Here is a 12894-nt window from a genome sequence, read left to right on the forward strand (position 1 = left end):
GAAAGAAAAGCATCATTTCCAAAGCAACAGTCACATCCTAATTTCGAGAGGCCTGTTCGTGATAGAAAATCTTTCCCTCATCTCCATTCATTAGGAAGCTCATTATCTCATTGTGCCGGGGACCAGACCCTGAGGAGATCTGTAAACAGTTTTCAGCACAGTCCGACTGTACAGCCAACCGCGGCACAAGCGCCAGGCAGAGCGGAGCAAACTGTTTCATAAAGCCATTTCATGGGCATTTTCAAGAGCTGCATTAGCGTGTTTATGGGAACGGTAAATGCAGCTTGTCTGACCTCTGCCTTTGTTTCCGAGCCACTCACAGATCCATCTGACTCACGCAACCGCATCAAAATAACTGTTAGCGAGGTTGATCCTGATTGTGCTACAAACTTCCACAAGCGCCGGTTACAGACGCTCCTCCACGTTTCAGTCAAGATTCACTAAAGTAAAGCTTTATCACTTTACACATGCAGGTTTCTTCACTGTACCAAATCTGATCCTCATGTATGAATGAGCCGCTTCTCAGATGGCGTTTTGACGTCATATAGAGAGGGCTATTGGTCAGTGAGAAGGGCCAGAGTGGACCCTCACTGCACCAAGTGATCCTTTAAACCTGAGTTCAGAGCTCCCAAAGAAAATCTGTGAGAACAAACAAATATCGTACTGGAAGATTTCAAATCAATCAATCAAATTTTATTTATAGAGCCCTTTACAACACTCAAGGCGACCAAAGTGCTTTACAATAAAACCACATAAAATCCATTAAAAACATTCATACAACCAAACAATAAGACAGATAAAACTTGGACAATTTGACAGATAAAAAACAGATAAAATTTGGACAATTTGTACTGCCAACAGGCTGTGGATTTGAAATAGGGATCTGTTTTTTTTTCTCAGTGCTTTATTGTAAGTTCTTGCTGAAATTCAGTCTTTGATTTGCATGAATTAATTAAATCAACTTGAAACTGTAGCACTGCTTGGCCAAATTGCAGTTCACTGTTTAAACATGACCGGCAGCACACACATTTTGACAAACATGGGAAATATGGACTGGGAACAGTACACAAAAATCTTAAAACTTCATACAGTATATACTGTTTATCAGGAGAAAGAAAGTTAGGACCACTTTAACCAGGGAAACATATAGGTACCAGGGGATCATATGGCCGACCCCAATCAGGGCATTCAAGCACAAATGTGAACGCACAAACCCTATATGCTCACTTCTCATTACAGATGAACCCACTTACACACCACATTATTGTGGAGCAATAATAGCTCCTATATGCACAGCATGTGGGGCGATCTCCCATGCACATGAAATTGGTTCCGGTGATTTCATTGTCTGCCTTCACTCCATTCCAGCCTTTAGCTCATCGAATAACTTAAGTTAGTTTCCCCTTTTGGCTTACGTCCTTTTTACATTCAGGTCAAGGCACATTTATTTATAGAGCATATTCATAAACAAAGTGATAAAAATAACAATGACTCTCCAGAGCAGTTGCAGATTCATTTGCAGTTGATTTTTCTAAGAGTTTGAATCAACCTACACCCTTCAGCCATTAATAAAGTGGGTGAAGTGTCTTGCCCAAGGCTGCAACGAACCCTCACCCCCCCTCATCCGTCCTGCTGTCTTCTGTAATCCCGCGTGAAGGAGGCATTATGATCCATGGGACAGCACTCAGTAGTGTAATGATAATGCACTCCCAGCGTGTGGTCGAGGATACTCTGTCTTTGCTCTTATCTTTCCTCTCAGTCCTCGATGATGCAACACTGTGCAAACATATATAAGCGGCTCATTGCCAGTACTGGTGTGTCTTTGCATTTACATCGATGTGCGTCATATAGGGCACAGGTTAACACACTAGTCCTTAATCCCGGACGGTGCTGTCAGCGCATGTTGTTGACCGCGCAGAATTCATTTTATTGGGTATCACTGGTGACACTTCTCCAGAAACCAGTGTTTACTATTATTAGGGTCTGAGCTCCAGAGTTTATACCTTCCACACACTGTTCATCACAGTCAATTGTCACTGTCTGGTTTGCGTTTGTCCTTGTTGGTTTCCTGTACGATCCCCCACAGTTGGTTCAGCTTTGGTCTGTGTTGTTGTTGCTGACTGACTGGCACAGGCTGCTGAGCTGTTCAGATTTCCACCCAGAGAGCCATTAGGATGAAGTCAATAAGCTGCGATGGGGCCTGAGAGGAGGCACATGGCGGGAGTTTGGGGTTTTACTGGCGCAGTGTGTCTGTAACTGTGGTGAAGTTAACATTCAGTTAGTCAAACACATCTGAGCTCTTCGGTGTAAAATTAGCCCTGACTGATCTCCATATTGTACCCTCTTTGCATGTCCTCTCAGTGGTCCGTAGGAGAATTTGAATTTATTTTTTAATCTTGTTCACGGACAATGCACAAAAGACATTAGGCTAAAAAAAAGCAGAGATGTCATGTGGCAAGTTACAGCAAAAACACGGCAAGCAACTAATGTTTTCATGACACTAAACTTATTTACTTAAAGCAGTACTAAGTAACTTTTTTACCTTAATAAATCCTTTCCGTAGTCCCTCTGGGGGACAAGTGTTAACGGGAGGATTTGAGGGTCTTTCAACTCCCCCTGGTGTCTCTGGCCAGAAAACCACAATTGCAACTTCGCTGCCTCCGGGTTGGAGCCACCAATACACACCAATGGAATCATGAAGAAGAAGCTAACAGGCCAGCGGGCTAACGCCACTTAAACAGTATTTACAGCCAAGTTTGAGTGAAAATAAATATTTCCATTGTGTAATTGGATGTACGATATCCCTCTCTCCTTTTGTCTTTTCTGTCAGCGTAGTATTTACTCTCCAAGACAATTAACACCTTAAAAAATCGCAACTTGCTACGACATCTGCAGTTGTGCTTGTGGCCTCCAGGGGCAACAGTCATTTAGCACTGCTTTAAGGGTCAAGGTAACGTTATACACCTTGATTATGATTTCATTCAGTTAGCATTGGTTTGCATTTGAGCTCGCAATTCACAAACAACCAAAAACAAAAAAACAATCAAATCCTATTCACTTTCAAATCCATATTATATTAGGAAGTGACATAGATAGAGGTAAAAGTTCCATGGCAGTTTGACTCACTCAACAGTTTAAAATGGTTTGCCTCTATCCATGTCACTTCCTGTCAGTGTCCAATAAGGAAGTGCGACTATAAACATGACAAAAATGGTCAAGCTAAAGAAAGCTGGGTAACATTTATTGCAAAATCTTAAATACAGTTGTGTTAACTATGTTTTAGCAAAAATTGTGTCTAATGTGTCATATGCACTTTAATACTGGCTATACCAGTGGGTAAATTAGGTGCAACATGCGGGGCTTTATTTTTCATTTTGTACCATATTTAACACCTGTATGATAAATGACCCCCTTTGTGTAGAGTATATAACAAAATCATTAGTGAAATATATAAGGCTTGGACACTATTCACTATGGCATACCTGGAAACACCATGCTTTGTATTGACTCTTTGCTTCAGCCCCTCCACACAGGGAGACACAATGTTCTCAGTGAGAGAAACTGGTACAAATGATTCTGTTTGATATAAAACAAACAAAAAGAGTTTATGAATTATGAATCATTTTTGAAGTATATTGCCGACAAAAGTTTCCCACCCTCCATGAAGTTTAAAGATGACTTCCTCCATCTCCTTTTGAAAACACAACCAAACAAAAGTGAAATGACTTTTCTTGACCCACCAGTATTATTATTAAAATATGCGTTCTCCTCAACACATCCTTCTGCTGTTTTGTGTCACAGGCGGAAAAACTGGTTTGTTTTTCTTCTTGAACGAATTCATGCTGTCTGATGCACAAAAGAGTTGACAAAAGCTCATGTTGAAAAGAACGGTGGCCATTATCTTCAACAGTAATCATGTTTTAAAGTGCCACATGTTATAGTCCAGGGGTAGGCAACGGCAGGCCCGGGGGCCAAATCCGGCCCTCCAGCACAGAACCTCTGGCCCCTAAGAGGATTATGTGAAATATTATTGTGCAAATAAGAGATTAAACACCTAAAAATTGTCTAAAAATGAGAGAAATAGTGTCAGTATTTTAAAAATGTCAGAACATCCCGCTTGGTCATATATAATGTTAAACAGTGATTCTCCACGGGTGGGTCAGGACCCAAAAGTGGGTCACGGAACCATTTTCAGTGGGTCGCAAGTCTATAGGGAACATTTATTCAATGTTTTCCATCTGAAACTGCATGAAAACACTAACAGTGTCTGTTAAAATGAATGTCATTGGGTTGTTTTGATCATAATTTCAATCTTATTGGGATATCTACTGCTTGTTCAACAAAAACGTGTGGAAAATACAATATTTTACACGATATATGACAAATTACATTTTTTGGGGTCTTCGGCTTGTCATCCGAGGGTAATGGTGGGTCCCAAAGCCCTGCCACTTGGGAACCACTGATGTAAAACATTGGCATTTGCAGAAAACAGTTCTTTACTTTAGGACACTGTTGAGCTTCGGCCCTTGGGTGTTTTTTACAATGATGAAAATAGGCCCTCCACAATGCAACCTTGCCTACCCCGTTATAGTCTAATCTCATGGGAATAGGCAGTGATCAGTCAGCGGTGAGGGCAGTCTGCAGTGTGGCATCAGAGTCTCCTCTAAGTGAGACAACAGTAAACATGCACATCATCTCATCAAGAGCGGCTGATGAGACTCCTGCAGCTACCTTCATCTCACAGTGTTACACTCTGGAACCTTTTGTCCATCTCATTCACTTACTGGATCATTAGACATATTCAATTCAAAACATTTCATACCAGTCATTTTCATTGTATTTATTTACTTCTTCTGATCTGCCCCCTTAGTTAGTCCAGATAATTTTACATCCAAGTCCTGTACAAATATTTACAATTTGTTATTTATTTACAGTATTTACAAACATTCAAAATACAATCAATCAATAGTTTTTTATAGCCCAATATCACAACAGGAGTTTCCCCACAGGACTGCACAAAAACAATGAAACAAATGATAAACAAGACAATGTAAAGTTCAGGCGAATTATGTATCCAGGCAAACATAATGTCCAAATAAGCGTCAGCAATAGGTGACACCGAGCCGTCTTTAGATTCTACGGCACAGCGAGGAAAAACTCAAAAACCGAAAAAGAAAAAAGAAACCTCAGGAGAGCCACATGCAAGCTCAACAAAGAAAGGCCCTGAAGATTGAACCCGGGACCTTCTAGTTGTGAAGCACGAGTGGTATTGTTGCTTATATGTTTCATTAGTCTTGACTCTTCTTCTATTTCTTTGTCAAGTGCATTCCACAAATTCATTCCTTTAACGGTGACAGTCCGTTCCTTTGCTTTGGTTTTGAACTTGGGAAATGTAAATTCCTTTCAGACTGCAGTGACTTTCTTATTTTTTTTAAACCTTTCTTGGATGTTTGCTATTTTTCCTTTGTATAATTTGTGTGTGATTTACAATTGAGGAGACTCCTGAATATTTTGTTTCCTTTACCCTTTGAATGTCCAGCCCATCTATTTTATTGATTTCATTTTTCTTTTGTTATTGAATATTTTATATATATATATATATATATATATATGTATATATATATATATATATATATATATATATATTTTTTTTTTACAATTAGAGCTAATTAATTTGGATAAACCACGGTTTTATTTTGTTCTTCATTTCCTATTTCCACTACCTCTTGTATATTTTTTACAGAATAAATAAACTTGTATCATCTGCAAATAAAATACTCTGAAGCTTTTGGAAAATCCTTCATGTATATATAACATCGGTCCAAGTATCAATCCTTGAGGTACCCCCCAATTGAGGTCGCATAGATCTGACCTTGTATCGTTTATCTGAGCTTATTGTTTTCTATTCTTATAATCCATTTATGAGCAATTCCTAATACCATATTTTTATAGTTTTCAATGTAGTGTTGATTTCCTTTTGTAAGTCTATGAAGAACTTATAAAACTGTTTTTATTATCAATTTCTCTTGCTATTGCTTCAGTCATTTGTATTATTGCCTGTTGGGGGATTTGTCCTAAAACCATTCGGACTATTGTTTCAAATATTTTCTTTTTGTATGAATTTGTCCAGTCAAAAGTATTTGCAGTCTTGTTGCAAATACATTTTCAAAAATGTTTGAAAAATGTGAAAGCAAATTAAGTTTGTCTCCATTTTTGTGAAGAGGATGTAATAACAAGGGATACTAAATCAAAGTAAATGTGCCCTCTATATTCCAGTGGGACAAAAATGTCAAATGATGGACTGTGTTTGAAAAGAGGTTAGCAATGGTTAACAATTGCATGTAAATTGGGGCAGAGATACTTAATCCAATGTTCAGCCCCTTGGGTCATTGAAGCACTAAACAGATCCATGGTATTAAGTTAAAACTCCCTAAAGGTGCAACTGTGAGAGTGCACACACACATGTTGTATAGCACTGCATCAGCAGTGAAGTACATTTCTCTCCAGAGGGTATGTTTTATTTTTGTGGTTGCCTGGTGCCGCATATCATTTTGTGGATTGACCCAACCTCCTCATAGTTGGTTCTTCCCTCTACAGCTTGTAAGATGGGTTGGTAAACCAGGATTCTCCGATCTTTTTACCTTTGTGAGCTTTGTTTGCTTGATAAAAATGGCAGAGAGCAAAACTGGATATATCTTGTTTGTTGCCAAAATAACATTTCAACACAAAGAGAAAATGAAGGTTTTTTGATACAGTTTCACCCTTACTCTGTAGACCAGCGAGAGGCCAAAACAGCCATCGGAGCTTCGCTACTACAAAACTATAGGTTGAAGCATATTCAGTTGAATGTTTGAATGAGATCAGTGGTTTCAATAGATGAGTGAATGGGTAACATAATTGCATAAAAACCTAATTTTGTAAAAACCTGATGCTGACAGCAAAAATATCTACCCTAATATCCTCTTGCAGATGTGAAAAGGCACTCCCTAAGCATTCCTTCACTCTCTCCTTCCAAGTGGTCAGTGTACAGAGGAGGCTCTTCAATAATGAATGGCCGTGGGTAAAATAGCAAGGAGGCTGGCCGGATGATAGCCCTTCTATAATGATTAGCAGACATTTGAAGTCTGTATACCCACGGGACTCAATACCACGTCCTCTCCTCCTCTCGTCCTCTCCATACCATCACGTTTAGCTTTTTGTACTTTGATCGTTTCTGTTTGCTCCGGGCGGCTGGGACGGTTTCCAGAAATATCACCAATTTCCCATGCAGCGCCATTAAACGGGATGTCGATGCAGAGTCCCGCACAGCGATTTAGCGGACATGAGGAAACATGACTCGGTGCTTTGGAGAATAAAGCAATTTCTGGTACATGGATCCCCTGTGAGGCTTTAGAACACAATGAAAAGTTTCAGGCAATGTACACAACTTTTATGTTTTCAGCAATAATACATGAAAAAGAATACAGCGGCCCAATTATAATGCCTCCTGCCTGGTGTTTATCCAGTCCTGATGGATCAATGTACCATAATGTACCGAGCGCAGCTCATTTGCAGGGATGTACTCAGATTAAACATTTATTGCTTGGAATAAGAATCCGCTCTCGTGAATAAATACCTCAAAATAGGATGGGCAATGGCACCATATGCGCAACTAAATAAAGGAAATTCCATTGTACCAGCCAAGAAGAGATACTTGAAATGCATTAGAATTCATAATTTAAAAGTAAAGGAACTAATGATCAGCTAATGAGGCTATAAGAATACAGTGTGTGACAAAGGAAGCAGCGGGGGAGCAATGCACTTTTAATCATGAGAAAGAAGCACATCTGAAGATTTATATTGTTATAATATGAACAGCAGCCATGAGAACCTTTTTATCTTTATCTTTCTGTATCCACACTGTGTGCATTGTTGGCAGGGTGTCGTAAACCAGCAAAACCAAACCTACTGCCATACCAGGATGTTTATTGTTTAAAAGAGAGCACTAACTGCTGTGCCACCGTGCCTGATCAAATGCCCAAATCAAAGCAATGATCTGTCCCTGTTGTAATATAGGAATATTAGGTTTGACATGGGATTATATAAATAAAAGTCTTTTTTTGATACAAAGTTTGTAAATTTGAAAATAAAATCCAGGCATTGATAAATGTTCTCAATTTATATCATTTCTACCTTCATCAGGCCCAAAGCTCTACCCAGCAAGTAACCAGTTACCCATTCACACTCATTCACACACCAAGGTACACATTTCTTGCCCAAGGACACATAGTGGGCGATAGTGGGCATTTTCAGATGCTGGGATTCGAACCCCCTACCTTTTGATCATGAGACGACCCGCTCTACCAGCTGCACCACTGTCACCCCAGCACTTTCAGCACAAAATAGGTTTGGGCCAGTTTCTAAAAAGCTGATAAGTCCCGGACACAGTAGAGCTTAGTTAAGTTTTAATTCAGTCTGCAGATAAATGAAAAATTTCAGTCGAGAGCGTTTGAGTAAAACTAAAGACAAACAATTCCTCCTTTTCCGTTGAGCAATAGAGCATTTGGACCACTTTTTAGTAAATCTATAGTGCTAAAGTGGGCACAATATTATGTTGTTGTTTTAAAGGAAAGGAAAGACTTACACTTATCGCTATCATAAAATATTAAACTTACATCCTGGTTTTACTACCAATATTGAGTATTCTTACTAACAGTGCAGCCATTCTCTGTGCCTCAGTAAAAGGAGTTATAGGATTATAAAGTATCCACTTGCTCGTCTCATACTTCCATTGGTTCTAACTTGTAAACAGGACCTAAAATATTACACGTTTAACAAAAGGCCAGAATTGATCAAGCAGTTTATTGTGCAGGCCTTTCCCGTCTGCATAGGTCACTGCGCTCATGGGTGTTTACTTCTCTGTTTCACAAATCCAACTCACTTCTCTCTCCTCTGTCTCCCCAGGGCCGACATGACTTCTTCAAAGAACCGCCAATTCAACAGCCCCGTGCCTGCCTGATGGACCACGGCAGCCTTTCAAGACACTGGAAAACTGCATTTTGACTTGCTGATTTGGACATTTCCTCGCCTGTATCTCCGCCGGCACATTGCTGGGGCAGGTTTTAGCCGAGGCCTCCAATTTAGCGGGCTTCATGTGGACTGTGGGATAGATAAGAGACAACAAGGCGCCGCATATATCTGTGGCCATCATCTCCCGTGCGCAGTTCCTCGGCGGGCTTATTGAAAAGGAGGAGCCCATTTAGGCGTGTGATAGATAGGAGGCTGCTGTGGAGGTGCTGTTGTTGGGTGCGAGATGAGATAAGGCACAGGGGAGAGGGAAGTGTCTGCTGCACCGGGCCGGAATACCAATGAGAGTTTGTTCTCGCACAACAACACTGGAAAACGAATCAATACGATAAACAAAAAATGGTTAAATGACTCTGTCTAAGTCTCAGGAGTGTGGCTGAGGATTGAACTAATGGAGTAAAAATGCGGGGCTAAAGACTTTCTGCTATAGACATCATGGCGCAATGAAGGAATATATTTTGCCCGACACGAAAGGCAATCTATTTCCAGCAGAAGCCGAGCCAGAGGGAGAGCTTCCTGGCGCCATGTGGTGACCTGCGCGCGTGAGAATGCGACTGTGAGGAATAAGGCCCGGGATGGAGTTGGACAACAGCTCCCTGGACTACTTCCTGCTGAACTCCACCGAGGTCCCAGAGGCCGGAGCGGTGCAGCCATGGAGCGAGGGCACCGTGCTGGGCTTTCAGATCTCCCTGTCAGCTGTGCTCGCGCTGGTTACCTTAGCCACCGTGCTCTCCAACGCCTTTGTCATTGCGACTATTTACCTGACGAGAAAATTACACACCCCCGCCAACTTCTTAATAGGCTCTTTGGCTGTGACAGACTTGCTGGTGTCTATTCTGGTCATGCCCATTAGCATCGTCTACACTGTGAGCAAGACCTGGTCCTTTGGGCAGATCATGTGTGACATCTGGCTGTCATCTGATATCACTTTCTGCACGGCATCTATCTTGCATTTGTGCGTGATTGCCCTGGACCGATACTGGGCCATCACAGACGCTCTGGAGTACTCCAAGCGGCGCACTATGCGGCGGGCTGCGGTGATGGTCGGGGTGGTGTGGGTTATCTCCATATCCATATCAATGCCTCCGCTTTTCTGGAGACAGGCCAAGGCTCATGAAGAGCTGACGGATTGCATGGTCAACACTGATCAGATCTCTTATACTCTCTACTCTACCTTCGGCGCCTTCTACGTGCCCACCGTGCTGCTGATTATTCTCTATGGGAGGATCTACGTGGCTGCACGCTCGCGGATCTTTAAGACGCCCACAGCCAGTGGGAAACGCTTCACCACGGCTCAGCTCATCGAGACCTCTGCCGGCTCCTCTCTCTGCTCGCTGAACTCCGAGGCCAACATGCACTCTACCGGAGGAGGGGGCTCTCCGCTCTTCGTCAACAGTGTCAAAGTCAAGCTCGCCGACAGCGTGGTGGAGAGGAAACGGCTGTGTGCGGCTCGGGAGCGTAAGGCTACCAAAACTCTGGGCATCATCCTGGGAGCGTTCATCGTGTGCTGGCTGCCTTTCTTCGTGTTTACGCTGGTGACGGCCATCTGTACGGAGTGCTGGATGGACCCACTGCTGTTTGATGTCTTCACCTGGCTGGGCTACCTGAACTCTCTCATTAATCCCGTCATTTACACTGTCTTCAATGATGAGTTCAAGCAGGCTTTCCAAAAACTTGTGAAACTCCGCAGAATCTGAAGGGCCGATCTGTCAGCCACACATCATAATGTGACTGATAATGTGGCTGCTTTTGGTTTCCTGTTGAAATCAACACCCCAGACCAGAATCACACCTTCATGTTCATTCTTATTCCTACCCATGGTTTTTAAAGCAGTCCAAAGTCCAAAGTGATTATGTGCATGTGGAGAAAAGCAAAATAAAGCCAACAGTCAGACTGTTTCAATGATCTGAGTAGTACAAGCTTGTAAAAGCAGGGAGAAGCCATTCTGAACCACAGCTACCTTCACCACTGAATGGTTTCAAATTCAGCTTCACAAGTGCCTGCATCGCGAGCATGTGGATACATTTCTGCTTGTTCAGGCAACCCATTACAATGCATATGAGAAGCTATTTGTTTCTTATTTGACCTTTACTTAGCAGGAAAGCTTTGTGACATAATGGCTTAGACAGCTGTATTTGACACTTCTCTCTGGGACTCACAGAACAATATTGAAGAAAATAATAATGAATATATATTTATCTTTTAAACGTGAAAAATGTGATATATATATATATCTCTGAACTGTGTGCACAGCTCAGCGTTAGCCCTTAGACATGTACAGTCCATTCATCTTAGAGTGTCTGCATGCTGAGAATAGAACATCCATATTATGGACTCCAGTAGACGATAAGCACATGGAGAGAAGTCTATGCCGGAGCGCGGCTGTCACCTCTGTGGATGAGACAGAGATTAAAAACAGCACGGACCGCTGCAATGAGCTGACTGCTTGAACTGACTGGATTTAATATTGATTATTAATATGCCAGTGAAAAGCCATGAAAAGTGTGGTGATTTCTGTGTCATTTATGCTGCTGTTCCTCTGATGTCTGTGGTACAGTAAAGTACTTAGAACCTCCTCCAGGCCCAGTTTTGTGTCTGCCAGAAGTGTATTTTGAGAAATGCGAAGAATATCAAGTGACTGACATCAAAATATGCAGAAGGTCGTCCCATCGACCTGAAAAAAGAATCCATTTTTTTCTCTCCGTCTTAAAAAGCACTAGTTTACTCTCTAGTCAACACGCAGTGATCCCAGTATCATTGTACAATTAACACTCTAATAGATATCAATTAGATAAAGCAGTTCAAATCCATATCAGTCATTAGTAAATTTCATCATATGATTGACTGAAGCATTGAAGCTTCCAGGCTCTCTCCAAAGGCAGTGGAATCACCCCCTTCACTGACATGCCCCTGATCCAATCCACTAAATGAATAATGGTTCTGTCACCTACACAATTAAACACATCAATGAGAAATATTCAGTATGTTGGAGGTGTGCCATTATAGATGAAAAAAAGATCAAACAATGGCAAAATCCTTCATTCATTCACACACTGTCGAGCTTATCATGTATATTTTATTGACCAGTTGAAGTCAAGGGTTCAGAACACGATTTTCTTCGGGACAGAAAAAGAATCTGTGTCTAAACGTCTCCCAAGCCTCATACCAACTGCATCTCTCTTTCAATTTCAATCCTTCATTTTCTATTACCAAAGTCTGCGTGAAACAAAAAGATCTTTGCTCAGTGTGGAACCGAGCCCACCACTGCCCCGTCACAGTGAGTCGTAGAAAGGTAGCTGACTCTGATGTTTTCTCACCGCACTTCTTGCAAAGCCAAACATTGTGCTTTAAGCGAGTCCATACTGGTCCAGAATTGATTTGCTGTGAACCCAGTGGAGTACAAGCGTCACAATGCCAAAGACTGCCCCAGCCATAAACAGAGCTGCCTCTGCAAGTGTGAAATTGAATTGCTTTATTTTATTTCCAACCGGAGACAATGACCCAAAGTACAGCACGTCTCCATCGAAGGCAAATAGAAACATCGAGACAAATATCTAATTGTGTCGGCTGCAGCACTTAATAAAGAAGTGTGCATCAGCCGAGGCCCGGGGGATCCGCCTCCAGTGAGGACACATGTGTCTTAATTAAGAGCCGGCAGATAACATATTGAATCAGAGGAGAACTGGAGGGACATCCCATTAAAGCCTAACTGTCACGCACACATGAATCAATTTCCCCATTAGAAAAGGAAAACACTTATTAGAATGACCTCCATCTTAAGAGGGGTTTCGAAGGGTGCGTCTGTGGAAGGCAACGCTGATTTGTATG

The 12894-nt window shown here is 41.7% G+C and overlaps 1 protein-coding gene across 1 annotated transcript in view; it reads left to right on the forward strand.

Annotated features, from left to right (window-relative positions):
* htr1d (5-hydroxytryptamine (serotonin) receptor 1D, G protein-coupled) overlaps positions 1 to 11636 on the forward strand; it is a 35363-nt gene extending 23727 nt beyond the window's left edge. The window contains exon 2 of the mRNA XM_079573763.1: positions 8944 to 11636. Within this exon, the coding sequence (XP_079429889.1) occupies positions 9642 to 10763 (1122 nt within the window). The 5' untranslated portion in view covers positions 8944 to 9641 and the 3' untranslated portion in view covers positions 10764 to 11636. The remainder of the gene's footprint in view (positions 1 to 8943) is intronic.
* Positions 11637 to 12894: the final 1258 nt, after the last annotated feature.

This window comes from Gobius niger (genome assembly GCF_951799975.1).
Source record: "Gobius niger genome assembly, chromosome: 16".
Classification (NCBI taxonomy): domain Eukaryota; kingdom Metazoa; phylum Chordata; class Actinopteri; order Gobiiformes; family Gobiidae; genus Gobius; species Gobius niger.